This window comes from Ceratotherium simum, chromosome 30 (genome assembly GCF_057802395.1).
Source record: "Ceratotherium simum simum isolate JZ-2026a chromosome 30, ASM5780239v1, whole genome shotgun sequence".
NCBI classification, from domain to species: Eukaryota; Metazoa; Chordata; class Mammalia; order Perissodactyla; family Rhinocerotidae; genus Ceratotherium; species Ceratotherium simum.
This window is the reverse complement of record NC_141929.1, coordinates 18,810,065-18,836,126: the sequence shown is the minus strand read 5'-3', so window position 1 is coordinate 18,836,126 and position 26,062 is coordinate 18,810,065. Positions and strand designations below refer to the sequence as shown.

At 46.5% G+C, this 26,062-nt stretch overlaps 1 protein-coding gene across 1 annotated transcript in view; it reads left to right on the top strand.

Moving 5' to 3' along the window:
- The window catches only part of CDH3 (cadherin 3), a 43,775-nt gene extending 18,023 nt beyond the window's left edge, over positions 1 to 25,752 (top strand). The window contains exons 3-16 of the mRNA XM_014788511.2: positions 6,957 to 7,039; positions 8,327 to 8,452; positions 8,685 to 8,840; positions 8,933 to 9,077; positions 10,345 to 10,520; positions 11,189 to 11,317; positions 12,520 to 12,705; positions 14,649 to 14,890; positions 15,260 to 15,405; positions 16,186 to 16,410; positions 19,738 to 19,941; positions 22,277 to 22,407; positions 22,813 to 22,959; positions 24,880 to 25,752. Coding sequence (XP_014643997.1) covers positions 6,957 to 7,039; positions 8,327 to 8,452; positions 8,685 to 8,840; positions 8,933 to 9,077; positions 10,345 to 10,520; positions 11,189 to 11,317; positions 12,520 to 12,705; positions 14,649 to 14,890; positions 15,260 to 15,405; positions 16,186 to 16,410; positions 19,738 to 19,941; positions 22,277 to 22,407; positions 22,813 to 22,959; positions 24,880 to 25,089 — 2,306 coding nt within the window. The 3' untranslated portion in view covers positions 25,090 to 25,752. The remainder of the gene's footprint in view (positions 1 to 6,956; positions 7,040 to 8,326; positions 8,453 to 8,684; positions 8,841 to 8,932; positions 9,078 to 10,344; positions 10,521 to 11,188; positions 11,318 to 12,519; positions 12,706 to 14,648; positions 14,891 to 15,259; positions 15,406 to 16,185; positions 16,411 to 19,737; positions 19,942 to 22,276; positions 22,408 to 22,812; positions 22,960 to 24,879) is intronic.
- The last annotated feature ends 310 nt before the right edge of the window (positions 25,753 to 26,062 follow it).

The window sequence follows — 26,062 nt, the reverse complement described above, 5'->3', positions numbered from 1 at the left end:
GTGGGAAAACACTTAGCTGGGTGTCTCGGGGAGAGTGGGTCTTGGAAGCTTATTTCTGCCTACCTGACTCATGCCCTTTGGTGTGTGCTGCATCCAGCTGAATGTGGGTTAGAACTGATGAGGCCAGGCCCTGTGGTGCAACTGGGATATGCAGCCTGAGTGGAGGCACGTATACTTGGAGTACGTGACTACTGACTTCTTGGTTGTTGGCACTGTCCCCTCTGAGAATAGGTGGACAGCCCTGATACCATGCTACAAATGTTTGGAACCATGTAATAATGGAAATGTGCCAGCAAATGGGGTAGTGAAGTGTGTTGTACATTCCTAGGGAGGAGATTTTGTAGACAGCAGGAAGAGAGTTTCTGGGTTCCTGGCAGCTTTTCGAGTTTGGGGGATTAAGGCTTCTGAGTAATAGGGGAGTCAGTCCATTAGCCTCCTGCTGGGTAACCTGGTAGGACAGGATTGGAGAGCTCATTGCGAGTCTCTCATTAAGGGAAATAGCTGACTTACCTGGCCAGCCCTCTGCTAGCTGAAGACTTTCCCTTAGGAACAAGGCTGTTTTAAGAATGGGAAAAGTGACTTAATTTTTTATGAGTGTTTGAATAGCTAATGCATTCATGTGGGTCAGAATTTAGAAGAACATATAGTAAAAAGTCTCATCCTTGTTCCCTAGCTGCTGGTGTCTCCACACATAAGCCCAGTTTTCTGGATCACCTTCCAATGGTATTTTTCAAATACAATTAAAAATACAGTAGGGGGGCAGGTGAAATAGGTGAAGGGGATTAAGAGCTACAAACCTCCAGTTATAAAATAAATAAGTCATGGTGATGTAATGTACAGCATGGGGAATATAGTCTATAACATTGTAATAACTTTGTATGGTGACAGATGGTAACTAGACTTATTGTGGTGATCATTTCATAGTGTATATAAATATATCGAATCACTATGATATGTGCCTGAAACTAATAGGATATTTTAATTCAATTATACTACAATAAAAATAAGTACAAATGTTAGCATATTAGGATAGACTACATTGCTCTATATCATTTTATGTGATTAGCAGTATGTCTTGGAGATCTTTCCATATCAATATGTATGAGCTTCCTCATCTTTTACAGCTTTTTTATGGCTGCATACTGTTCTTTTGTGTAGATGGTATCATAAAACAATCTCTTAATGATGGACATTCAGGTTGTATGGACTTTTGCGGTTACAATCAATGCATTGTTGATCAGTTTGGTAGATAGCTGAGGAGAGGTTATTTTGGACAGGAGGCAGTGTCCTATAAGAATTTAAAGGTACTTGGGGATAGAAACTTTCATTCCCTGATGCATACCTAGTGATCTAGAAGATGTTGGGCACATAGGAAACACTCAACTAGTTCTCGAATGAATGCTATGTTGAAGAACCTGGCTTTAGAATCTGACCACCCTGGATTCTCATACTAATTCCAGTTACCAGCTGTGTGGCCTTGGGCAAGTCATCTCACCTCTGAACCCCAGTTTCCTCATGTGATATGAGTCTCTGTAAACTTCTGGGGTTTACAAATTTGTGTTTTGGGGTTGTATCTTATTTGATAGTGAAGATGGCTCTGTGAAGTCTAATTTCCATCTTCCAAATGAGAAAATCTAAATTCCTAATAAGTTAATTCAAGTTCCGTATCAGCATCTTGATGTTTCCAGCTAACAGAATTTTGAGGGACCTTTGCATGCATCCTTAACACAGCTTTAAGCAGAGCTGAATCACCTAGTGTATTTAGGTATTCCCTTTAAGCTTTTCTTATTACGTTGAGGAGAAAGTGTGTTTGGTCCTACGACTCTTGAATACCTCTTTAATAACATGCTTCTCTCCTTTCAAGCTAAGGGAAGGCAGGCCTCAGGCTCAAATCTTCAGCAAACAGTTGATTCTGGGGCCCAGAGAATTCAAGTGACTTACCCAGGATTACCCGGCAAGTTAATGTCAACGCCTGCGTAAGAAGGGGGTCTCTGTCTCCATTATTAACAGCAGACCCTGCCATAAGGCATCCTGTTTGTCAATCCTTTGCATTTATTCTCATTGAATCCTCACAACAACCCTATAAGAGAGGTACTATTATATCCCCAAGTCTAGTGCTTTTCTCCAAATATCACACTGCCTCATGAGCATCTGAAAATCAATCTCTGCTGTTCAGTAGGTAGAGAAGGAGAATAGGTCATGGGAGGTGGGGAGGAGATAAGAAAACAAACTCTTGGGTATATCAGAAAGACTGTATAACCATGGTGGTTAAGAAAATGACTCAGGCTCTGGACGGGTCTGGGTACCACTTCTAGCTCTTCCATTTCCTAGCTATGTAGCTTGAGTGAATTTGTTTAACCTCTCAGTTTCCCAATCTAGAAAATGGGCCTTAAAATCTACTTCATAGGGTGCTTGGTGAAGATTAAATGAGAAAGTATATAAATGTTAGCGGTTAATGGTAATTCATGAGGAAAGGGATTCCTGACTCTTGAGATTGATGCCCGTTGTAATGTTTGCTAGGACTGCCGTAAGAAAGTTAAATGGACTGAGGGGCTTAAACAACAACAATTTATTTTCTCACGATTCTGGAGGCTAGAAGTCCAAGATCAAGGTGTCAGCAGGGTTGGTTTCTTTCAAGGTCACTGTCTTTAGCTTGTAGATGGCTGTCTTCTCCCTGTGTCTTTACAGTCTTCCCTCTGTAACTATCTGTGTCCAGATTTCTTCCTCTTATAAGGACACTGGTCATATTGGATTAGGGCCCACTCTAATGACCTCATTTTAACTTAATCACCTCTTTAAAGGCCCTGTCTCCAAATACAGTCACATTCTGAGGTACTAGGGATTAGGACTTAAACATATGAGTTTGGGGGGTACACAATTCACGTTAAGAGAAAACTTGGACCTACAGAAAAATATAGAAGGTAAGTTACTGGTAACCCCAATCATTGGAAAGGTTCATTTCCTTCCAGTCTTTTTTTTCTGTGCATAGTTACATATAGTATATATGCAGTTCTACATTCTGCTTACTTTGGTTTACTTCATAGCATAAGAACTTCCCTAGATAATTTAAAAACTCTACTATAAATATCATTTTGCATAGCTGGATAAGTAATCTACGGAGTGAGTACTACCCCAAAGATTATTTAACTTTCGCCCTATATTAAGATGATTGAGGGCCGGCCCTGTGGCTTAGTGGTTAAGTGCACGCGCTCCGCTACTGGCAGCCCGGGTTTGGATCCCGGGCGCGCACCGATGCACTGCTTCTCTGGCCATGCTGAGGCCACGTCCCACATACAGCAACTAGAAGGATGTGCAGCTGTGACATACAACTATCTACTGGGGCTTTGGGGGGGATAAAAAAACGGAGGAGGATTGGCAATAATGTTAGCTCAGAGCCGGTCTTCCTCAGCAAAAAGAGGAGGATTAGCACAGATGTTAGCTCAGGGCTGATCTTCTCAGAAAAAAAAAAAAAAAAAAAAAGATGATTTAACCTTTGCCATGTATCATTCTCCGTCTTTTCAGCCCTGAGGCAAAGTGAGATTCCTCAGATGAGACTACAAAGCTGTGTGCTCGAGGTAAAGAGCAAGGTCACCCTAGGGATCTCGCTGCCCCGGGAACCCCTGGAGCTGAATCAGGCCTAGATCCCTCTTTCCCTTCCTCTCACTGGCTGAGCATGTCACAGCCCACAACTCCTCAGTGGAGATGTCGTCAAGGAAGCAGGCTGGTTTCCAAGCAATCTTCTCGTTCTCATGGACACATTCCAGCCTTCCCACAAAGGATCCTGCCTCTATGTGTGAGCTTGTAGGCTCTGGGGAGCTGAAGGCAGCTCTGCGTGCTTTTAAGCCCCCTCTGCCCACTTCCATTCACTAACCCCTCTCCCCGAAAAATGGCCAGTGTCTTAACTTCTTTCACCTAGGTTAGTTTTTCCTCTCTTATATCTGGCTTCTATTATTCAACCTTACGTTTGTAAAATTCATCCATGTTGTTGCATGTCCTTGTAGTTGATTCAGCTCGTTGTGTGACTATACCACGATGTTTCTATCCATTCTACCTTGATGGACTTTTGGACTGTTTCCAGTTTTTAGCTGTTACAAATAGTGCTGCTGTAAACATTATAATGCTGTCTTTTGCTGAATGTGTTTTTGTTGAGTCTATACCTCAGAATAGAATTGCTGGGTCTTGGGGAATGTGTACATTTAGTTTCAGTCAAGACTGCCAAACAGTTTTCCAAAGTGACTGTCTCATTGTAACCTCCCACCTCATACTTCTTTTTTTTTTTATTGAGATAAAATGTGTATAATATAAAATTTACCCTTTTAACCATTTTAAAAGAAACAGTTCAGTGGTGTTAAGTAAATTCACAATGTTGTGCAACCATCACCATTATCCATCTCCAGAACTTTTTCATCATCCCAAACAGAAACTCTGTATCTATTAAACAATGACTCCCCATTTCCCCCTCCCTCCAGCCCCTGATAGCCTCTATTCTACTTTGTATCTCCATAAATTTGACTATTCTAGGTACCTCACGTAAGCAGAAGCATACAGTATTTGTCCTTTTGTGACTGGTTTATTTCACTTAGAATAATGTTTTCAGGGGCCGGCCCGTGGCTTAGGGGTTAAGTGCACGTGCTCCACTACTGACGGCCCGGGGTTGGATCCCCGCGACACACGGCTTCTCCGGCCATGCTGAGGCAGCGTCCCACATACAGCAACTAGAAGGATGTGCAACTATGACATAACAACTATCTACTGGGGCTTTGGGGAGAAAAAGGGAAAAAAAGGAGGAGGATTGGCAATAGATGTTAGCTCAGAGCCGGTCTTTCTCAGCAAAAAGAGGAGGATTAGCATGGATGTTAGCTCAGGGCTGATCTTCCTCACAAAAAAAAAAAAAAAAGTTAGCTCAGGGCCGCTCTTCCTCAGCAAAAGAGGAGGGTTGGCGTGGATGTTAGCTCAGGGCTGATCTTCCTCACAAAAAAAAAAAAGAATAATGTTTTCAGGGTTTATCCATGGTGTAGCATGTATCAGAACTTTATCCCTTTTAAAGGCTGAACGATATTCCATTGTGTGTATATACCACATTTTGTTTATCTGTTCATCTCTTGATGGACACTGGGGTTGTTTCCATCTTTTGGCTGTTCTGAGTAATGATGCTATGAAAATCTGTGTACAGGTGTCTGAGTTCCTGCTTTCAATTCTTTTGGGTGCACACCTAGAAGGGGAATTGCTGGGTCATATGGTAATTCTGTTTACCTTTTGAGGAACCACCAAACTGTTTTTCACAGCGGCTGCACCATTTCACATTCCCAATGCAGGAGAGTTTCAGTTTCTTCACATTTCCTGTCAACACTTATTTTCCTTTTTTTTTTTGTTTTTTTTTGTGAGGAAGATCAGCCCTGAGCTAATATCCATGCTAATCCTCCTCCTTTTGCTGAGGAAGACCAGCTCTGAGCTAACATCTATTGCCAATCCTCCTCCTTTTTTTTTTTCCCCAAAGCCCCAGTAGATAGTTGTATGTCATAGTTGCACATCCTTCTAGTTGCCGTATGTGGGACACGGCCTCAGCATGGCGGAGAAGCAGTGCATCAGTGTGCGCCCGGGATCCGAACCTGGACCGCCAGTAGTGGAGCACGTGCACTTAACCGCTAAGCCACGGGGCCGGCCCCTCCTTTTTTTTAATAACCATCCTAGTGGCTGCGAAGTGGTATCTCGTGATTGTGATTTGCATTTCCCTAATGACTAATGATATTAAGCATCTTTTCATATGCTTATTGGCCATTTGTGTAACTTCTTTGAAGAAGTGTCTTTTCAAGTCCTTTGCCTGTTTTTTTTCTTTTAGATAGGGTTGGTTGTTTATTGTTGTTGAGTTTTAGGAGTTCTTTATATATTCTGGATATTACTCCTTTGGAATTATTCTTTTTAATATTATATACTGTTTGAATACTTTATCATGTTCACATTACTTTTGTAGTTAAAAAACTCATCTGTTATTCTTATTTTAAGGAAGGATTATTTTTGAACTACAACAGCAATAATCTGAGACTAAAGGACAATTTTAGAGGAGAATCTGAGACAAAAGGACAGTTGAGAGACCTCACGCTGACCTTTACGTGGCACAGCAGTGTCCCTGTGTCCTTGTTGTGCTATGTGGTCTCATGAGCTCTGGTCTGGGCCAGCATTAGGGGAACCACAGGACCAGAGCATGGTGCAGATGGGCCCAGGTGTGGCCCCTGGCAGGTTCCCTGATTTCATGCTCTGGCCACAAGGAAGGGCAGGTAAGAATATTGGTTGTGAGTCCTCTCTAGCATATGCCTTGGAGTCAGGCCAACCTGACTTCTGAACTTCAGTTTCTCATCTTTGAAAAGGAGCTAATACCTGCCTTGGTAGGGTAGTTGTAAGGATGAAATGGGCCCAGTCTCGGGCTTGGTAAATGGTAATTATTAGCTTAGAGTGCTTGTTTAAAGGATCAAGCAGGGGAGGTTCAGAAGGCGCATAACAAACTGAAACAACCGGAGGTGGTCCAGAGTGATCTGTGTGGGCGATGGCATAGCAGGATGCATATTGCATGTAGATAGACTCGTGGTCTTCAAAAATACTGAAAATCTTCTGCCTCCAGCTGTGACCTTCGGTCAACCCTACGTCTCGTGAGGCCACCTAGGGCTAATGTTGCTGAATGTCTATGATCTTGGTTCTTTGACTTCATGAACAAAGAAAGGCGTTTGGCCCACAAACTGACCACGGAGTGTTCTTCCCTCTCAAGACCAAACTTGGAAGCTCCATCTGAAACTCATATTTGGTCACACTGCTGGTCAGGAAGTAAGCCAAGTCTCCTTCTGCAGTGGTTTGGAACAGTACTTGATCTAGTCAAGGGGCTATTGTCAGGTCTTGTTTCCCCTGGGAAAGCTTCCAGAAGCCCCCTTCTTCCTAATACTCTCTTTCTCCCTTCCCCACAATAGTTTTCCTGGGCTGCCCTGGCCAAGAGTCGGCCCTACTTAGCGCTGAGGACGACTTCACTGTGCTGAATGGCGGAGCAGTTCAGGTAAGACACCTTGTCCACCTGTAGGACGGAAGAAAGACGTTCTCCGTGCATGCCCAACTTGCTGCTGGCTAGGAGTCTGAGGTTGCTGTGGCTGTTATGAGCCCCATTACCCCTTCAGAGGAGGCAGTGTTAGCCCTCAGTTGCCCACACCTGTGGGCATGGGTATTGATCTAAGCAGGATAATGCTGGCAGCTACCCACTAGAGGCACCAGAGAGTCAGGCCAGAGGGGCAGAGAGCTGCCTTGTGAGTAATGGTCCAGCCCCTTTGTCCCTTGATTGCCTGTCTCACTTCCCTTCCCCCCCCATATCATCTGGGTGAACCTCAAGTGAAGGCAATTCCAGGACTACCAATCCCATGAGCCTCTGGGAAGATGGACCTGAGGCACTTGCCCATACATCTTTGTTTCTTTTAATTTAATTTTTTGAATAACTAATACATCCATATGGTTCAAAAATAAAAAGTATTTAAAAGTTATGCAATGAATACTCAATCTCCCTTTATCTCCATCTGCCTAATGCCCTCTCCACCCCTCCAAGAGAAGACACAGAGAACCACTGTTACCAGTTTCTTTGCTTCCAGAGTTTGTTTATATATGTTTTTTATATGTTTAACATGTTATATATTTAGGTTATATATCTGTTATAGTTTACATATTTATTATAATTACATACAGATATAAAAATAGACACTTTCCTCCTCTCTTTTATACAAAAGCTAACGTTACTATTCACATGTCTGCACCTTCTTTTCACACTTAACACTATATCAGTACAATGCCTACCCCCTTCCCACAGATAACCATTGTTAGTTTCTTCTGTATGACCCCAGACTTCATCTATGTCTAAGAAAATATACATAGTCTTATATACATAATCTTAAGAAAATATAGTCTTATTTTCTTACCCTTTTACACAAAAGATAGAACAGTGCCTGACACATATTAAGTACTATGTAAGTGTTGGTTAAATAAAATACTAAACTATATTAAGCTGTTCCGTACTTGGTTCTTTTCATTTAACAGTATATTTCAAAGATCTTCTCATGTCAGCACAGAGGGCTTCCTCATTCCTCATTTTTAGAGCTGCATGGTATTCCACTAGATGAATGTACTGTAGTGTATTTAATTGATTCTCCTCCATAGGTGAACTTATAGACTATTCCAAGTTTTCTTTTGCAATAGACTCCTCCAGGTCTCTCTCCTCACCCTTAACTCCTGTAGGTGAGAGGATGTTGGGTGTGTGCCTGCTCTTTGCACATCTGGGTTAAGGGGTCTTCTCTCCTTGCAGGAAAGGAAGGCACTGAAGATCTCCCCATCCAAACGGATCTTACGAAGACGCAAAAGAGAATGGGTGGTCCCGCCGATATCTGTCCCTGAGAATGGCAAGGGTCCCTTCCCCCAGAAGCTGAATCAGGTATATGATGGTGTCTTCTCCCTGGGAGTCACTGGTGGCTGCGAGACCCTCATCCAAAGGCCTGAATATGAGGTTTCTTGCTGCTGAACATTGGGGCCTGCAGAGGAAAGCCTCTATCATGGGAGCAGATTCTGATAAGGCAGTGCCTCTCCACCCCTCCCCATGGAGGGTCCTTTGCTGCAATTGTGAGATGTTTGTCACTTTGTCAGCTGCCATTTTCTTTTCCTTCCAGCTCAAATCTAATAAGGACAGAGGCACCAAGATTTTCTACAGCATCACGGGGCCTGGGGCAGATAGCCCCCCTGAGGGTGTCTTCTCCATAGAGAAGGAGACAGGCTGGTTGTTGTTGAATAAGCCACTGGACCGGGAGAAGATTGCCAAGTATGAGGCAAGTAACGTTTCGCATCCAACGAGAAGTATGGCCCCAGGGCCTGGTGGGGAGGGTAGCTCCAGGCTGACCACAGACCTGTGTTCCCACAGCTCTTTGGCCACGCTGTGTCGGAGAATGGTGCCTCAGTGGAAGATCCCATGAACATCTCCATCATTGTGACAGACCAGAATGACCACAAGCCCAAGTTCACCCAGGATGTCTTCAGAGGGAGCGTCTTGGAGGGGGTACTGCCTGGTAAGAGGACTAGGGAGAGGAGAGCTATGGGTCTGCTGGTCCCAGACCTGACCTTAGATCAACTTCTGGAACCTTCTGGAGGTCAGCCCAGACCCTTAAAGGCTGGAAGAACCTCCACGCCTGATTTCCTTGGCTGTGCATCAGATCATCTGGGATCTTCTTAAAAATCTAGACTCTCCCACTCTATCCAAAATCTCTGATTAATAATGATCCTGGAGTAGAGCTCTGGAATCTGAATATTTGAAAATTTCCCAGAGGCTTCAGACGATCAGCCGGGTTTGGGAACCACTTGCTTTGGAGCTGCAAAGACCTAGATTTGAATCTTGATTTTGCCTCTTTACCTGCTGTGAACCTGGGTACGTTCTTGACCTCTGAGCCTCAATCTTCATGTCTGAAAATGGGAATAATATCAACCTTAAAGAATTGTAAAGATTAGAAATAACACATGCACGCTGCATGTAATACGAAGCACCTATACGAGGTTTTTCTGTGAGAGGCAGCTACAAGGAAAGCAGCAAAGGCTGGGAGATGTTAGAACATGGTTTATGGTGAGCAGATAATAAATTGCCAGAGCTGGAAAAGAGGGTGGGAGGGGGCTGGCAGAAGACCAGGGAAACAGGTACATATTAATGACCTCAAAGACAGGTGCTGGTGGGGAGGGGTCCTTCCTCTCTGAGTTGTGGAGAATTACATGGAAGACAGAGAAGTATGAATTGGTTTCTGCCAATAACAGAAATTTCCAAAAGAAAAACAGTACCTTAAACAAGATAGAACCTTTTTTTCATTATATTAGGAAGCCTAGAGGTGGTCAATCCAGGCTGAGATAGTGCTTTAAGATATTGGAGACCTAGGCTCTTTTGATCTCATTGCTCTGCTCTTTTGGTTTCATTCCCAAGATTACTTCATGATTGCTGCTGGAGCTCCAGCTGTTACATCTGGAAGGAGAAAAAGGGTGGGAGGAATAAACCCCGTACTCGGAAAAACGCTTCCCCAAAGTTGTGTATCCCATTCGTCAGAATTTAGTTTCAGGGCTAAAATAGTCTTTCCCATCCATGTGAGCCTGTGCCTAGCCTAAAATGATTGAGGTTGATGTTTCTAAGAAAGAAGAGGAGGAGAATGGAAAATAGGCACAAATTAGCAATCTCTGCCACAAAGTGGAAGATGGGTCCAAGCTGATGAGCAGCATAGAGCCTCTCAGAGTTCCAGAAGTGGGTAAGGCTGAAATTGGAGCTGGGAGAGAAGGGTGCTCATCCCTTTTCCCCTCCAGGTACTTCTGTGATGCAGGTGACAGCCACAGATGAGGACGATGCCATCAACACCTACAATGGGGTGGTTGCTTACTCCATCCATAGCCAAGAGCCAAAGGACCCACACGACCTCATGTTCACTGTCCACCGGAGCACAGGCACCATCAGTGTCATCTCCAGTGGCCTAGACCGGGAGGTGAGTGGTCCTTAGTGAAGTGCTGCCTACCCAGGCTTGCCCAGGCTGCGGCCTGACACTCAGAGTGAAAGCCCTCATCTCTGTTCTCAAGACCCAAGGCAGAGCAGTGAGGACCAAGTCAGCTGGGAATGGCTGCTGCTATGTTCCCATGTTGATGTCCCACAGCTCCTTTGAGCCAATGGCACACTGCCAAACGATCTCGTTAAGGCTGAGGAGACAGCTGTGAAATGCAGACGTTTGATATTTTCTGTAGGTTTTCTCATTTCCTTTTGGAATGGCTCACTTAGCATGCACATTGCCCAGATTTGTCCCCTGTGTGCCACAAAGTGGAATTAGCTCCATGGATATTGGAGTTGCCTCCTGTTTCCTAATTAACACCTTTGCCCAAATCCTGGCTCAAAGCTCCCATTCTGCGTCAGCCCAGGGTCAGGGGCCTTCACTCCCGACAGGCCCAGGGGAACTGTTTGGATCCTCAGTTCCCTTCCCCCTCCACTCTTTGCTTCTGTTCTTCCTGGTGGTGGATGACCGGTGGGTCAAGAGAACATTGTGAGAGGGAGAAACATTCCCCTTCCCTCCACGTACACCTAAGGCTGTACCTCTGGGAGCCCATGCTGAGGGACCCCTCAGACTGAACTCACAGTGGCCTTCCACTCTCTTTTTCTCCCCAGAGGGTCCCTGAGTACACACTGACCATCCAGGCCACAGACATGGACGGGGATGGCTCCACCACCACGGCAGTGGCCATAGTAGAGATCCTCGATGCCAATGACAATGCTCCCGTGTTTGATCCCCATAAGGTAATGCCCCTTCCTTTTGTCTTCTCCCTCATCTGATGATGAAGGACTAAGGTTTTCCTTTCTAATGAAACTCCGGAACCAGCCCACATTGCTTCAAGTCCCGGTCCCAAACTACCTGACCTCTCTGTGCCCCATTTCTTGATCTGTGAAATGGAGATAATGATGATAGCTGCTGCGTTGTTCTGAGTTTTAAGTGAAATAATCTATGTATAGTTCTTAATACAATCCCCAGTACATAATAAGTGCTGGATATGAAAATCTTTCTTGACATGAAAACTTCTAATTTGCCTCGCACCTGTACGTGCCCACCTTCTCCCAATGAATGCTTGTATACCTCCAATAACAGAGGACTCAGTGCCAATCAAGAGGACACCCACCCCCCTTCCATCTTTAGATAACTCTGGCTACTGAACATTATTTAAGCCTGATTAAAAATTTATTATGAGTGGCTGCCAGTCTTTGCCACCTGTTCCAGAACTCCCAAAAAAGTTCCTGGTTAGTGCCCCAGAGCAATCAGGCACCTAGCTCTTCCTGCCACCTTCCTTATGCCTTTCTATTCTCAGCTAGATAGGTGATGGGGGTTTGGGCACCCAGACCAGTGAGGTTCCTGGAGCAGTAGGCCCCTGGGTGTAGGGAAAGCAGGCCCAAGATTGCTGTGGTCTGTCCCAGCAGCTGTGACGCTGACTCTCAGGACATTCTGCTTCTGGGTGTTAAGTGGGTTGAGTGTTCCCGGAAAGGGTGAGCGGCATGGGGCTCCCCTGGAGTTGAATGGAGGATTCACAGCCAGTAAAGAATAGAACAATCTTGGGCCGGCCCCGTGGCTTAGCGGTTAAGTGCGCGCGCTCCGCTACTGGCGGCCCGGGTTCGGATCCCGGGCGCACACCGACGCACTGCTTCTCCGGCCATGCTGAGGCCACATCCCACATACAGCAACTAGAAGGATGTGCAACTATGACATACAACTATCTACTGGGGCTTTGGGGAAAAAAAAAAAGGAGGAGGATTGGCAATAGATGTTAGCTCAGAGCCGGTCTTCCTCAGCAAAAAGAGGAGGATTAGCATGGATGTTAGCTCAGGGCTGATCTTCCTCACAAAATAAATAAATAAATAAATAAAACTGTTTTTAAAAAAAAAGAAAAGAACAATCTCTTAGGGTGGTCAGTCTCTCCACTCTGACTGTGCTGTGCTTCCCACACCGACAGTACGAGGCCCACGTGCCTGAGAATGCAGTGGGCCACGAGGTGCAGAGGCTGACGGTGACGGATCTAGACGCCCCCAAGTCACCAGCATGGCGCGCCACCTACCACATCTTGGAAGGTGACGATGGGGACCATTTTACCATCGTCACCCACCCTGAGAGCAACCAGGGTATCCTGACAACCAGGAAGGTGAGTCAGTTTGGGCTTTAGATAAGGGCCATACCTGGGGCTGTCAGGTCTGCAGCCTCCAGGACAAGAAGGTACCACCTGCCATGGGACACGTAGCTTGGACTATTCACCAGGGTGTGCACTGGACCAACGGCTTCCAACACTTTCCCATCCCTCTTGTGTTGGGGAATTCCTTTGTTTACACTAAATCTTACCCCGGGACCCAATTCATGAAACAGATAAGAGTCACTGATCTAATTGAAGCACATCAATGGAGCCCCTCCTTCCAGATCCCCATGTCCAGTGGCTGGCCCCAGTCAATCAGTCTTCTCATACAGAGAGTCTCTGTTTTATTGGAATTCTTACTAATTTTGCATTTAATCCATAATACATACTTAGGTGTTTGGATAGTAAAATGTCTTAAATTACTTAATAGTTAGGCATACCTTTGTCTCTCAAAAAGTCTCTGAGTAAAATTGATGCTTCAAGAAGATGGGCCTAATCTTTCTGTGATTTCTTTTACCTTCTGGTTTATTATGAAGAATGGCCCAGTTTGAGAAGAAGGGTTTTATATAATACTTGAGAGACTATCCCGGGGCTGGCCTAGTGGCGTAGTGGTTAAGTTAGCACTTTTCGCTTCGGCGACCTGGGGCCCGCCGGTTCGGATCCCGGGCGTGGACCTACTCATCGCTCATCAAGACATGCTGAGGTGGCATCCCATATAGAAGAAATACAACTCTACAACTAGGCTACACAGCTACGTACTTGGGCTTTGGGGAGAAAAAGGAAAAAGAGGAAGGTTGGCAACAGATGTTAGTGCAGGGCCAATCTTCCTCAAAAAAAAATAATAAATAAAAATAAAGACTATCCCTTCTTGCAACAAAAACTTTGTAATGCCCCTTTTACATTGTGAGATGAATTTCATTTATCATATAACATATAATTTCTAGAGGGCCGGCCCCGTGGCTTAGCAGTTAAGTGTGCATGCTCCGCTGCTGGCGGCCCGGGTTCAGATCCTGGGCATGCACTGACGCACTGCTTCTCTGACCATGCTGAGGCCGCGTCCCACATACAGCAACTAGAGGGATGTGCAGCTATGACATACAACTATCTACTGGGGCTTTGGGGGGAAAATAAATAAATAAATAAAATCTTTAAAAAAAAATTTTTTTCTAGAAAAATAGAATGCCCTAACTGTAAAATAAGGGAGAATTTTGCAGGAAAAGTTACTGATAATAAAATATTTCTATATGTAAACATTTGGCCACAATTATACTAGAAAACATAATGAAGTGGTCAGTTACTTGCATCTCTTTGTAGTATCATCTAAATGTAGTGGATACTGTATTTCGCTCTGGCAACTTATACCACAGGTGGTACTGATGTCTTTCCAGAGCAGCAAACAAACAACTCTTGGAAAATGCCTGGACAAATCAAATTATGAACTCCCCTCAGAAGTTGCATTCCTAGAAAATTTAGTATATATTAAAACCACACCAAAAACTTGGTTTGTGTGGAAAACATGATCTGGACTATAATTATAAACAGATTTTTCACACCCATGAATACACGAATGTCCAAGGAGATATCGGCAAGTCACATGGGATATGGGACAGTTCTTTGTGTCCCTGCCCCAGCCTGTAAATGCCAGTGGCATCCCCAATCATTATGACAACTGGAAATGCTTCCACAAGTTTCTGCAACACCCCCTAGGGGGCATCACCACCCCATTGAGAACCAGTTCCAGGGCTTAATAGTCTAGTTGCCTTTTGGGTGGCCTGAGAGGCCCTGCTAGATGTCTACTCAGGAAATGCAGCAGGCTTTACGGGACAGGGAAGGAGCAGCATTGTTGCTGGTGGGAGCCTTCAGCCCGTTGCTCTGGGCCCTTTCCTTCTGACATCACAGCATTGTAAGAGGCCTTCTCACAAAATGGCAGCTCAGGTCCTCTTCCTCTTCTCTCCCAGGGCTTGGATTTCGAGGCCAAAAACCAGCACACCTTGTATGTTGAAGTGACCAATGAGGCTCCCTTTGTGCTGAAGCTCCCAACCTCCACAGCCACCATACTGGTCCATGTGGAGGATGTGAATGAGGCACCTGTGTTCATCCCACCCTCCAAATTCATCGAGGTCCAGGAGGGCATCTCCACTGGGGAGTCTGTCTGTACCTACACTGCACAGGACCCCGACAAAGGGAGTCAGAAGATCAGGTACATAGGAGCTGGGCTCAAATTCAGCCGAATGCCCTGGTACTGTTGGGTGGGTTGTTTATTATGGCCAGCATTTGTTCTAATTACCATAAATATTTTGAACGTCCCCACTGCACAGGGCCTTCCCTTCCTATCCTCCTCAAGGCTGAAAACTCTGAGCAGAGGTCCAGGGAGCAGGTGTACCTACTCATGTGTCCCTGCGGGGCCACCCACCTGCTGCTTTAGGGGTGAGATGCATTTTCCATGTGATCCTGCTTAGGAACCCCAAGTCCCATGACACCATCTGCCAGTTGGCCTGAGGAGGCTTTGAATGACAATACCAGAATTCTAAGTGTTTGGGTGTGACTCTTCCCAACTTTTCCCCTCCAGCTACCACATTCTGAGAGACCCAGCAGGGTGGCTAGCGATGGACCCGGACAGTGGGCTGGTCACTGCCGCGGGGGTCCTGGACCGTGAGGATGAGCGGTTTGTGAAGAACAACATCTATGAAGTCACGGTCTTGGCCACGGATGATGGTGAGAGCTTCCTCCCAGCCCCTCCACACAGGCACCTTTGGAGCCCATGACACAGCGTGTCCCCTCCACAGGCAGAGTATGGTGGGGGTGGGGTGTCAGCAAACCAATCTGGAGAGTCAAAGGGGTCTTTCAGAGGAGTCTTTTAAAGACTGGTCTGAGGGTTGGCTGGCTATAATTCCAATTTCCCTAAGACCCAAGAGTTAGGAGATATCCTGGAGACTTCTTTCAGCCTAAGTTTGTGGTTCACTGAGCCCTGAACTGGCCTGTCAGTTTCTCCTTGTGGTTGATTGAAAGGGTCTACCTGGAAAGAGACATACCACATCCTGACAGGGTTGGGGGTTATGTGATTGCCATTTCTACTTGACACATAGTGAACCAAGGCCTGGAGGCAGGTGAGAGGTTACCACAGGCTATGAAGGGAAGCTTCCCTGAAGCTGGTCAGCAAACACTGCATCAGCCCTGAGGTGGCCAGTGGGTTTCACTTTATGATAGATTGGTAGTGGCTGTCTGGATGAAGTGGCTACAACTATACTATGCTAAGTTAGTAATGTCTGCTCTGGACACAAAATGAGAATGATGGCGTGATTGCCATGAGTTTGCCATCACTGATTTGATCTATAATGAAGCTAGGTTATAGAGGGTCTTGAAAGGTTATAGCTGGGCAGTAAACAGACACCTCCCTGAGGCTGATTGGGTAGGTGATAGGGGACCTTACCATTGATTCATCAACCCAACCAAGGGCAGATGCTGAAAAGGGATCGTATGTGTGATTACGAACAGGGAGCCCTCCCACCACCGGCACGGGGACCCTCCTGCTAACACTTCTGGATGTCAACGACCATGGCCCGGTCCCTGAGCCCCGTCAGATCACCATCTGCAACCAAAGCCCTGTGGCCCAGGTGCTGAACATCACGGACAAGGACCTGTCCCCCCATACCTCCCCCTTCCGGGCCCAGCTCACACACGACTCCGACATCTACTGGACGGCAGAGGTCAATGAGAAAGGTAACTGAGTGGTGGTGGCAGGTAGGTGTGTGTCCCATACCAGGACCCTGCACATATTCCTACCCCAGCATCTTGTGGGTTACTGAGCTAACGGTTTCCTCAAGAATGTCAATCAAATGGGACTTTTTAACTTAATGTAAGCCTTTGGAATTCCACAGCAGCCCTTAAAGACCATTCTAGCCAACCACCTTCCTGTACAGTTGGAAAAACTGAGGCCCAGAGAGAGAGGGTGTGACTTTCTCGATATCACATAAGGAGAGAGTCAAAACTCCAGAACAGTGATAATAGCCAACATGCACTGAGTGTGCTTACTATGTGCTAGACACCACTTCAGATGCTTTACATAGATTAGATTACTTAATCCTCACAACAACCCTGTAAGGAACGTACTGTTATCACACACATACATGCGCACGTGCACCCATCTTACAAAGAAGGAAACCAAGGCTTACAGAAGCTTGAATATCTTGCCAGAGGCATTATGGCTAGAAGATGATGGCACCAGGATTTGAAGCCAGGCAGTCTAATTTACCAAGATTCTCTGCTGCCCCCTTTATTGAACCCTGGTGATTTCCAAGATGCTTGTTCTCCTTTTCCTTATTTAATATTTCTACCACCTGCTGTGGTCAGTATTTTTATCTGTATTTACAGATGAGAGTGAGGCTCAGAGGGATTAAATAGCGTGCCCAAAGGCACAGAGTAGGTAAGTAGTGATGCAGAAGTTGAAGCCAGAGTCCCTGTCCCCCACACCCCTGCTCCCCTCCACCTCTCTGCCCTTGCTCTGTCTCATCTTCTGGAGCTTTATAGCCTCCAGTGGCTTTTAGTTGTCACAGGACTGGAGAGGAGTCTTACTGGCATCAAGTGGGTGAGGATCCAGGGTGTGGGAAAGACAGATCCAGCCCCAAGTGCCAATAAGGCCCCTGGGGAAACACTGCTCATTCTGGTTTAAAATGTTCCCCTTTTCCTTTTGGGGCTAGGGTCCCACAAGAGGGAAATTAGAAGCCAGTGCATTTAGCCTCTGTGCTAAAGAAACCAAATGCCCGGGGTCTGTTACTGCTGCTGAGCCCAGCCCAGAAAGGACTCAGGAGACCTGCTTCAGACACCCATATTGTCTCATTTTCTTTTGATTCCTGTGATTTGGGTATATATCCAGCACCTTTCCTTTGGGGAGCCCAAGTTGGTCTCCTGTCACCCCCTCGTGGCCTAGAAGCCATTTTTTCCCTCCCTGACCATTATCGTTTACAGAGTGTGGAGTTGAGCCAGAAGGCCTTCGTTCAAGACCTGACCCCTCCATTTACTAGCTTTGTGATTGTGAGCAAGTTACTGAACCTCACTGTTCCTCAGTTTTCCTGTCTGTAGAATGGTGCCAATAATTGTACCTACTTCCATACAGTTACTATGAAGATTAAGTGAGTACGTGAAAGGCATCTTGCCCAGTATACCAGCGCTCAGTAGATGTGAGTGGCCATCTTCACCACCGCTATTTCCCAGCCACAATCACAGATCTGGCTCTGCCAAGTATAAGCATTATGACCAAAGCCCAATGTTACCAATGCCTGATAATAGTATTGATTCTTGGTTCTTGGTTTTAATTTAGTTTTTCTAGCTGATTATGTCCTGTTGTCAGGGGAATTAATCCAAACTCTACCCCCGTGTACCTTGGGCTGGTTACTTGACCCAGCTGCCTAAGCTTCAATTTCTGCATTTGTAAAGTGAGGATAACAGTACCTGCCTCTTCAAGTTGTGGTGAAGGTCAGAGGAGGGCTTGGTCCATAGTAAGTGTTCATTTAGTCACCACCACCTCCAGCACCACCATCATCATCATCAACTGAGAAATCAGCCCCTAGCATGGGAACAGGAGGTGGGAGGGTTGTTCTGGTGAAATGCCCACGTTGGCCTCTCCATATGGTAGACAGATATTCAGTCTGCAGAACTCTCTGTCTGCCATTGCTGAATACAACAGAGTGAAATCTTCCTTCTGGCCTTTTTACTAAGAGGGGCCTGGTGAGTGCGCATAGCCTTTGGACTGAAAATGGCTTGAGGTCAGTGCTGAAATAGGCCAACAAGCCTGGGAGTTTTTGATTGTCCCAGTGATTGGGGGACACTGCTGGCATTTAGTGGTGAGGATCTGCAATGCTTGGGAACGTCCTGCATGATGAAAAATAGTTCCACCCAAGCTAAGAGCTCCTTCCTTGAGAAATGGGTCTAAACTAAAGGCCTTTTTTCAGATAGGCCCCTGACCCTGTATTACCCACAAACATAGCCCCCGTCCCCACTCTAGGGTTGCCACACAGTCTCCCCAGTGTGGTGCCCATTGTGCAGGCTCCCCTGAGGCTTGGCTTCTGCTCTTTGGTTAGCCTGCCACCCACCTGTGGCCTTTGCAAGGCCAGTTAGCGTGATGCCCATTGCAGCCTCGTTTCCAGCATCCCTGAACTTGTGTGTAGTCACTAACACAATGATAACACTGTGCTGTGATAACACAGGATAGCATCCTCTCTGATCCGCTTAACAACATCAGTTACATCACCAAGTCATGTGCCTTTGGATTTATTAATAATTGATGCTCACTTGGAAATATCAGTGTTTGAGATACTGAAATTCTATCATACAGTTGAGGTATAAACATTATATTTACTATTTTTTTTTTTAAAGATTTTATTTATTTTTTCCCCCGCAAAGCCCCAGTAGATAGTCGTCTGTCATAGCTGCACAACCTTCTAGCTGCTGCACGTGGGACGCGGCCCCAGCATGGCCGGAGAAGCGGTGTGTCGGTGTGCGCCCGGGATCCGAACCCGGGCCGCCAGCAGCGGAGCGTGCGCGCTTAACCGCCAAGCCACGGGGCGGCCCTATATTTACTATTGTAAGAGCAGAATGCTGCAATAATAAATGATCGTGAACTTTCAAATAGGAAAACAGGTGGCCAGTTAATGTAATATTAAAAGATTGGGTTAGCTGTCTCTTAGCTATCTCTTAGGAAGAACGGTGTATTCTTTTTCAGGCAAAGAACAGTCTAGCGGCTAATGGTGCTGAGAAATTATTGGCCCTGCATGACATGACTTTTTTAAAAACATGTTTTAAAATTACTGTGATTATTGATTTAGAAAAATAAAATGATGAATTTATTCTTCTATTCCAATAATCCTTTCCATGATAGTGAATTTGGCTTTGGCCAAATATCAGTTTTTGACACTTGGCATAAGTGTGCTGTTGGGATATTTCTTCCTGTTACCCAGATGCAGAGGCCATCTCCTCAAACCTCCATCATGGTGTAGTTGGTTCCCACCATTTGTGGTCTCCCAAGGTAAATAAATTATGTGTCCACTCCAGGAGACACAGTGGCCTTGTCCCTGAAGAAGTTCCTGAAGCAAGACACATACGATGTGCACCTTTCTCTGTCCGACCATGGCAACAAGGAACAGCTGACAGTGATCAGGGCCACCGTGTGTGACTGCCACGGCCGCGTGAAGACCTGCCCCGACCCCAAGGGGGGTTTCCTCCTCCCCATCCTGGGAGCTGTCCTGGCTCTGCTGCGTGAGTACCAGCGCCCTTCCCCTCTGGATGGGGAAGTCGAAAGACTTGATTCTACCCTGACTTCTGGGGCTAAGAGGCCACCAATATTGCCCATCTGTTCCTCACACTCTTAATTCTAGGAGCATCATTCAGTCAGTAGATGTTTATGGAGCTTCTGGAATGTGCCAGGCTTTGAGGATACAGTGGAGGGCAAACAGACTTGGCCCTGCCATCATGTCATCTAGAGGCTACAGCAGTGGTTCTGGAAGGGTGGTCTCCAGACCAGCATCATTAGCATTACCAGGAATTTGTTAGGCCAATTCTCAGGCCCACTCCCGACCTACTGATTCAGATACTTAGGAGTGAGACCCAGTAATCTGTGTTTAGCAAGCCCTCCAGGGGCTTCTGATGCATGCTAGAGTTTGAGAGCCACTGGTCTAGTGGGCAGAAGTGTTTAGTTAAAAACAAATTTCTTTGCTCTAAAGGTAGAAGCTATCATATTTCCTTTTTCCACTCTCTGAAGTAGTCCTTACGCAGAAAACACACATTCAGTCAGCTATGAATACAGCAAGAGCAAGCTTTAATTAATTAACCTACTGTACATCAAGCACTGTTTTAGGCACTAGGGGAGCAGCACTTAACAGACCAATCCCTGTCCTCATGGAGCTTACTTGCCAGTGCAGAGAGCAGACAACAGATAATCTGGCAGAGAAATAGTGACCTGAGGGAGGTCTGACATTTTAAGTAGAATGGGCAAGAAAGGCCTTGCTGAGAAGGAGGTATTGGAAAAAAGACCCAAAAGAGGTGAGGAAGCAAGTCATGCAGCTTTCTTGGGAACAGCAAGTGCAAAGGCCCTGAGGCAGCACTGTGCTTGGTGTGTGGAAACAAGAGCGGCTGGAGTGGAAAAAGCAAGAGGGAAAAGAGTAAGAGATGAGGTCAGAGAGGTGATGGGTGTGGTGGAGCATCATGTTGGGCCTTGTAGGCTATTGTAAGGACTCAGGGTGAAATGGGAAGACATCAGAGGATTTGGAGCAGAGGAGTGATGTGATTTGACTTGAATTTTACAGGATTCCTGCTGAACAGGCTGTAGAAGGGCAAGAGGGGAGGCAGGGAGACCATTTAGGAGCTATTGCCATAATTTAGGGGTGAGATGGTGGTTGGTGCCTCAGACCTGGATAGCAGTTGAGGTGGTGAGGTGGTCATATTTCAAGATAGAATCTGTTTAGATTCATATGTGATATAAGGAAAAGAACCATTGATGGTTCTAAGGCTTGAGCAAGTAGAAACATGGAGTTTCCATTAACCAGTTTGGGAAGAGATTTGCCAGGCAATCCAAATGGGAGATCAGTAGGCAGTTAGGCATGTAAGCTTTGGGTGTGGGTGAGAAATCCAGTTTGCCTCTTACCTTTTCCCAGACCCAGTTGGGGGTGGGATGAGGGAGTCACAGTCTGGGCCACATAGGGTGTGCATTCTGAGAACCCATGGACTCCCAGGGAAGGCTAGGTCCATTTTGTCTGGCCAGAGAGACAGCAGTTCCATCAGCAGGCCAAAGAATTGATAAAGCTAACCAGCAGCTGTGTCCTCTTACATTGAACAGCCACAGAGAGGGCCGGGAGTACCCTCTTCATATGGGATTAACTGGGAGTAGTCATGGCAGTTAGGCATTGGGTTGGCCAGTCCCCCCATGTCCAAATAGCCTGCCAACCTTTCAAACCATATCACTAAAAGTCAGTCTTTCTCTTAAAATTCCAAAATAGCATTTGCACCAAAGTTCATATCACTGCACCACATCAAAGTTGCTCTGTCTTGCTTTTAACCTAAAGTCTATAGCTAATTTAGGGAACCCTTGGGGACTGAAAAAGAGTCTTGTTGAAAAGTAACATCGGCTGGGAGGTTCCCATGCCCACAGAGGAGGATTTCCTTAAGGACTACTCCCACCAATATGGGAAGATGGGCAATAAATGACAGAATTAACGGGTAGGGGAATGAAGTCAGAACGCTGGTAGGAGGAAGTGATATGAACCTGAGGAGTGAGAGCCATGCATATACGTGCAGAGTGTTCCGGGTGAGGGAAGGATCCAGAAGAAGGTTCTGAAGTGGGAAACTGCAGGTATATTTGAGGAATTCCGAGGAGACTAGTGTGACTAGACCTGGGGATGGAGACAGGCAGGGCCAAATCCTGTACACCCTGATAAGAAGTTGGGGCTTTTCCTAGGTGCAAGGGACCACTGAAGTGTGTTAAGCTCTGGCTACTGAGTGGAGGGGTCTAAAATTAGATGGGGGTCTGAGGGTTTGGGGGTCCTGGCCAGCCATGTGGTTGTGGGGGGTGAATAGTCACACTCCCCAACTCTTCCAGTCCTCCTGCTGGTGCTCCTCTTGTTGGTGAGAAAGAAGCGGAAGATCAAGGAGCCCCTTCTGCTCCCAGAAGATGACACCCGTGACAACGTCTTCTACTATGGCGAAGAGGGAGGTGGCGAGGAGGACCAGGTGTGGCTCCAAAGCCGGGAGGTCTGGGGGTTGGGAGATGCACGCCCCCAGGACCACTGGCAGGGATGGTTGAGTCAACCAGCTATCCATGTTAGCTACGTTGACCAGACTCTGGCCTGAAGCGTCAGTCTTCACTCAGGAGTGACCACCAACTCTCCTCTTCTGAGAGGGTATCTGGTCCGTTGCTGTAGTCTCTTTGGCGCCAGCAAAGGTGACTTCGAGCCTGCACTTGATTGGGATGAGGGGATGTGGAAACTAGGGCTTTCAGAAATCTCTGACATTATCTGTCTTCTAAGACCTACCGGTGAACCAGAACATCCAAATTGGGGGGAAGTGGGATGAGATGTAAATGGTGGGGGAGTGGGAGGTCCTCTGAAACCCATGCTCCCCTTCACTTTCATGAAGGACTATGACATCACCCAGCTCCACCGGGGTCTGGAGGCCCGGCCTGAGGTGATTCTCCGCAACGATGTGGCGCCAACCTTCATCCCCACACCCATGTACCGTCCACGTCCAGCCAACCCAGATGAAATCGGCAACTTCATCATCGAGGTGAGGCGTGAGGGGCCAGCCTAGGACAGCCTTTTATTCAAGCACCAACAGCACAGGAGAAAGAGCATGGGCTTGGAGTCTTGGCTTTGGGTTCAAATCCTGGCTCCACCACTGACCAGCTGTGTGACCCCTGGCACATTGGAGTAACTTCTGGGCGTCTGTTTCCTCCTCCATAAAACCCTAACTTGCAGAGTGGTAAAGAAGACATTAGGAATAGTTTATTCATTTACTCAATAAATATGGTGGTGGTTAGGAAAAAACTCTGATAGCCGGACAACCTGGGTTTGAATTTTTAAAGATCCCAGGTGATTCCAATGGAGCAAAGTTTGGGCCTGTCTGTTACAGGTTGCTCTAAGGACTGGGTGAGTGAGCGTCTGGAACAGTGCTGGCACAGTGGTTCTCAACCTGCCTGCACATGGAAATCTCCTGGGGAACTTCAAAAACTGATGCCCATGGCTAGTGGTTAAGTTTGGCACGCTCCGCTTCAGCGGCCCAGGTTCATGGGTTCGGATCTTGGGCGCAGACCTACACCACTTGTCAGCCATGCTGTGGCAGCGTCCCACATACAAAATAGAGGAAGATTGGCACAGATGTTAGCTCAGGGTGAGTTTTCCTCAGCAAAAAAAAAAACGCTGACTCATCCCCTGAGATTGTGATTTAATTGATGTGGATGTGGTCTGGGCTTTGGAATTTTTTAAAGATTCCCAGCTAATTTACATTTGGGAACCACTGGCCTGCCACCTAGCATTTGTTAGGTAATGAAAGCTATTGTTGCTAACAGCTGAGTGTCTCCAGTGTTCTTAACTCTGGTCACACATTTGATTTATCTGAGGAATTTTGAAAAATATCAATGCCAGGGATCCCGGCATCCATTTTTTTAGGCTCTGATATATATGTATTTTTTTAGCTCCTCAAGGATATCAAATATACAGCCAGTGTTGTGAGAACCACTGAGCTAGGTACATAGGAGATATATGATATGAGCCTAGCAGAGCCTGGTACCTTGTTAGCAATCAGTAAATGGAACTTTTTAATAGGAAGGGAGGGAGGGATGATGGATGGATGGATGGAGGGAGGGAGGGATTGGGGAGTGCAAGGAAGCAGCAGTGGGCAGAGGGCTCAATGGGTGGTCAGGCAACCTCACCCTGGCTCAAACCCTTCTGCCTCAGTCTTGTCTTCTGAAAAAAGGGAAACTAAACAGTTTACCCTTCTTGCCTTCTAGAAATAGCCTGATGGTGAGACTGTTCTTTAGCCTGAGAATATTTGAGAGTGCTGTGCAAAAACAAAAGCATCTGGGGAAAGTTGCTCAGGACAGCCAATTTAAGAAGACACCTTGGAACTAAACACCTGAAGCTTTTCCCTCCAGTTAGATGAGGACAGTTTCCAGAATGTCTGTGTCAGATGGTTTGCAAATACTATCTCATTTAATCCTGCATCAGCTCTACAGGGTAGGAACCTATTCTTATCCTTATTTTACAAATGAGGAAATAGCGTTCCGCTATATGCCAGGTACTAGTCTAATGAGCACTTTACATATGTTTACGTATATTCATTTATTCCTCTAAAACTTTATAAAGGCTCCCCATTTTAGAGATGAGGAAAAAACAGCATAGAGAGGGTAAGGGGCTTGCCCAAGGTCACACACTAGTGTGTGAAGTCTGAGCTCTGACTCAAGTCATCTGATTTCAGAGACGCTGCCCTTAACCATGGGCCTGTTGCCCTGAGCACTTGCTGTGTGCTGGGCCCTGTGCTAAGTATTTCTATGCATGATTTCATTTCAACCTTCAAAACTAAAGGGGAGAAATGGCTTCACAGATGAGGAGAGCCAGGCTCAGCCAGGTAAGCTAAGTTGCCTGAGCTCTCACAGCTGCCAGGTGTCTGCTCCTACTGCTCCTAACCACCTGCTCTCTGTCACCACAGAACCTGAAGGCAGCTAACACGGACCCCACGGCCCCACCCTATGACTCCCTGTTGGTGTTTGACTACGAGGGCAGCGGCTCTGATGCCGCCTCCCTGAGCTCCCTCACCTCCTCAGCTTCGGACCAGGACCAAGACTATGACTATCTGAACGAGTGGGGCAGCCGCTTCAAGAAGCTGGCAGACATGTACGGTGGTGGCCAGGACGACTAGGCCTCCCTGCCAGCAGGGCAGGGACTAAACGTCAGGCTACGGCTGCATCTCCAGGGGTCTCAGTCCCCACCGCAGCCAAGGACTTTGGGGCTTGTTGAGAAATGGCCTTAGCAGCTTGGAGGGAGAGGCCTCGAGTCTGAGGTTACAGGGCTTGGTTTCTAAGCCTTTCAGAATGGAGGGACATGGGCAGTTTGACTTCAACACTGACGACCTCTCAGCCTCGGCCAGGGTGGCCTCAGAGGCTGAATTTCCGGGAGTCTCTTCCCTGCCATAAAATGCTCAGCCATATGTCCTGGGCCTGGACCGCCTCTGATGCCCCCATGATGACCTTCTCTCTGGAATGGACCCTTCTCCTTAGAAAGAGGCCTCTTATTACAACCTGGCTTTTTTTTTTTATAATGCTATTTCAAAAAGTTAGAGGCGGGTCCTCAGCCATCCCCTGGAATCTTCCAGAAGCCCAGGCCAGAGCTGCTTGGCTCACTGCATTTCTCTCTGATCTCCAGGCCCCGAGGCCTCCTATTTGAACGGATTACTGCGTTTTTATACCGAGCGCGTCTAGGTTGTCCTTTATTTTTTATTTTCCCTACTGAGTGCTATAGATGAAGGGTGATGACAATCGTGTAAATGTACCAGAACTTTTTTATTAAAGGAACTTTTCCCAGAGGTGCCAGGGGAGTGAACTCGTTTTTTTTATAGCAGCTTTATTGACATATAAGTTACATACCATACCATTCACCCATTTCAAGTGTACAATTCAATAGTTTTTAGAATTTTCAGCATTGTGCAAGGGGAGTGAGTGCTTTTAACCTTGTCAGCTTCACCCCAGCTTCCTCCTGATGGTGGAGAAAGCCAATTCAGAGTTGCTGGTCTGTGCGAGGGAACCATTAACCTCCTGACGCCTGGGCTCAGCCACACCAGAGCTGCAGGTGACGTCTTTTCTGCTCTCTCACATGGGGCAGTATGTGAAGATTTC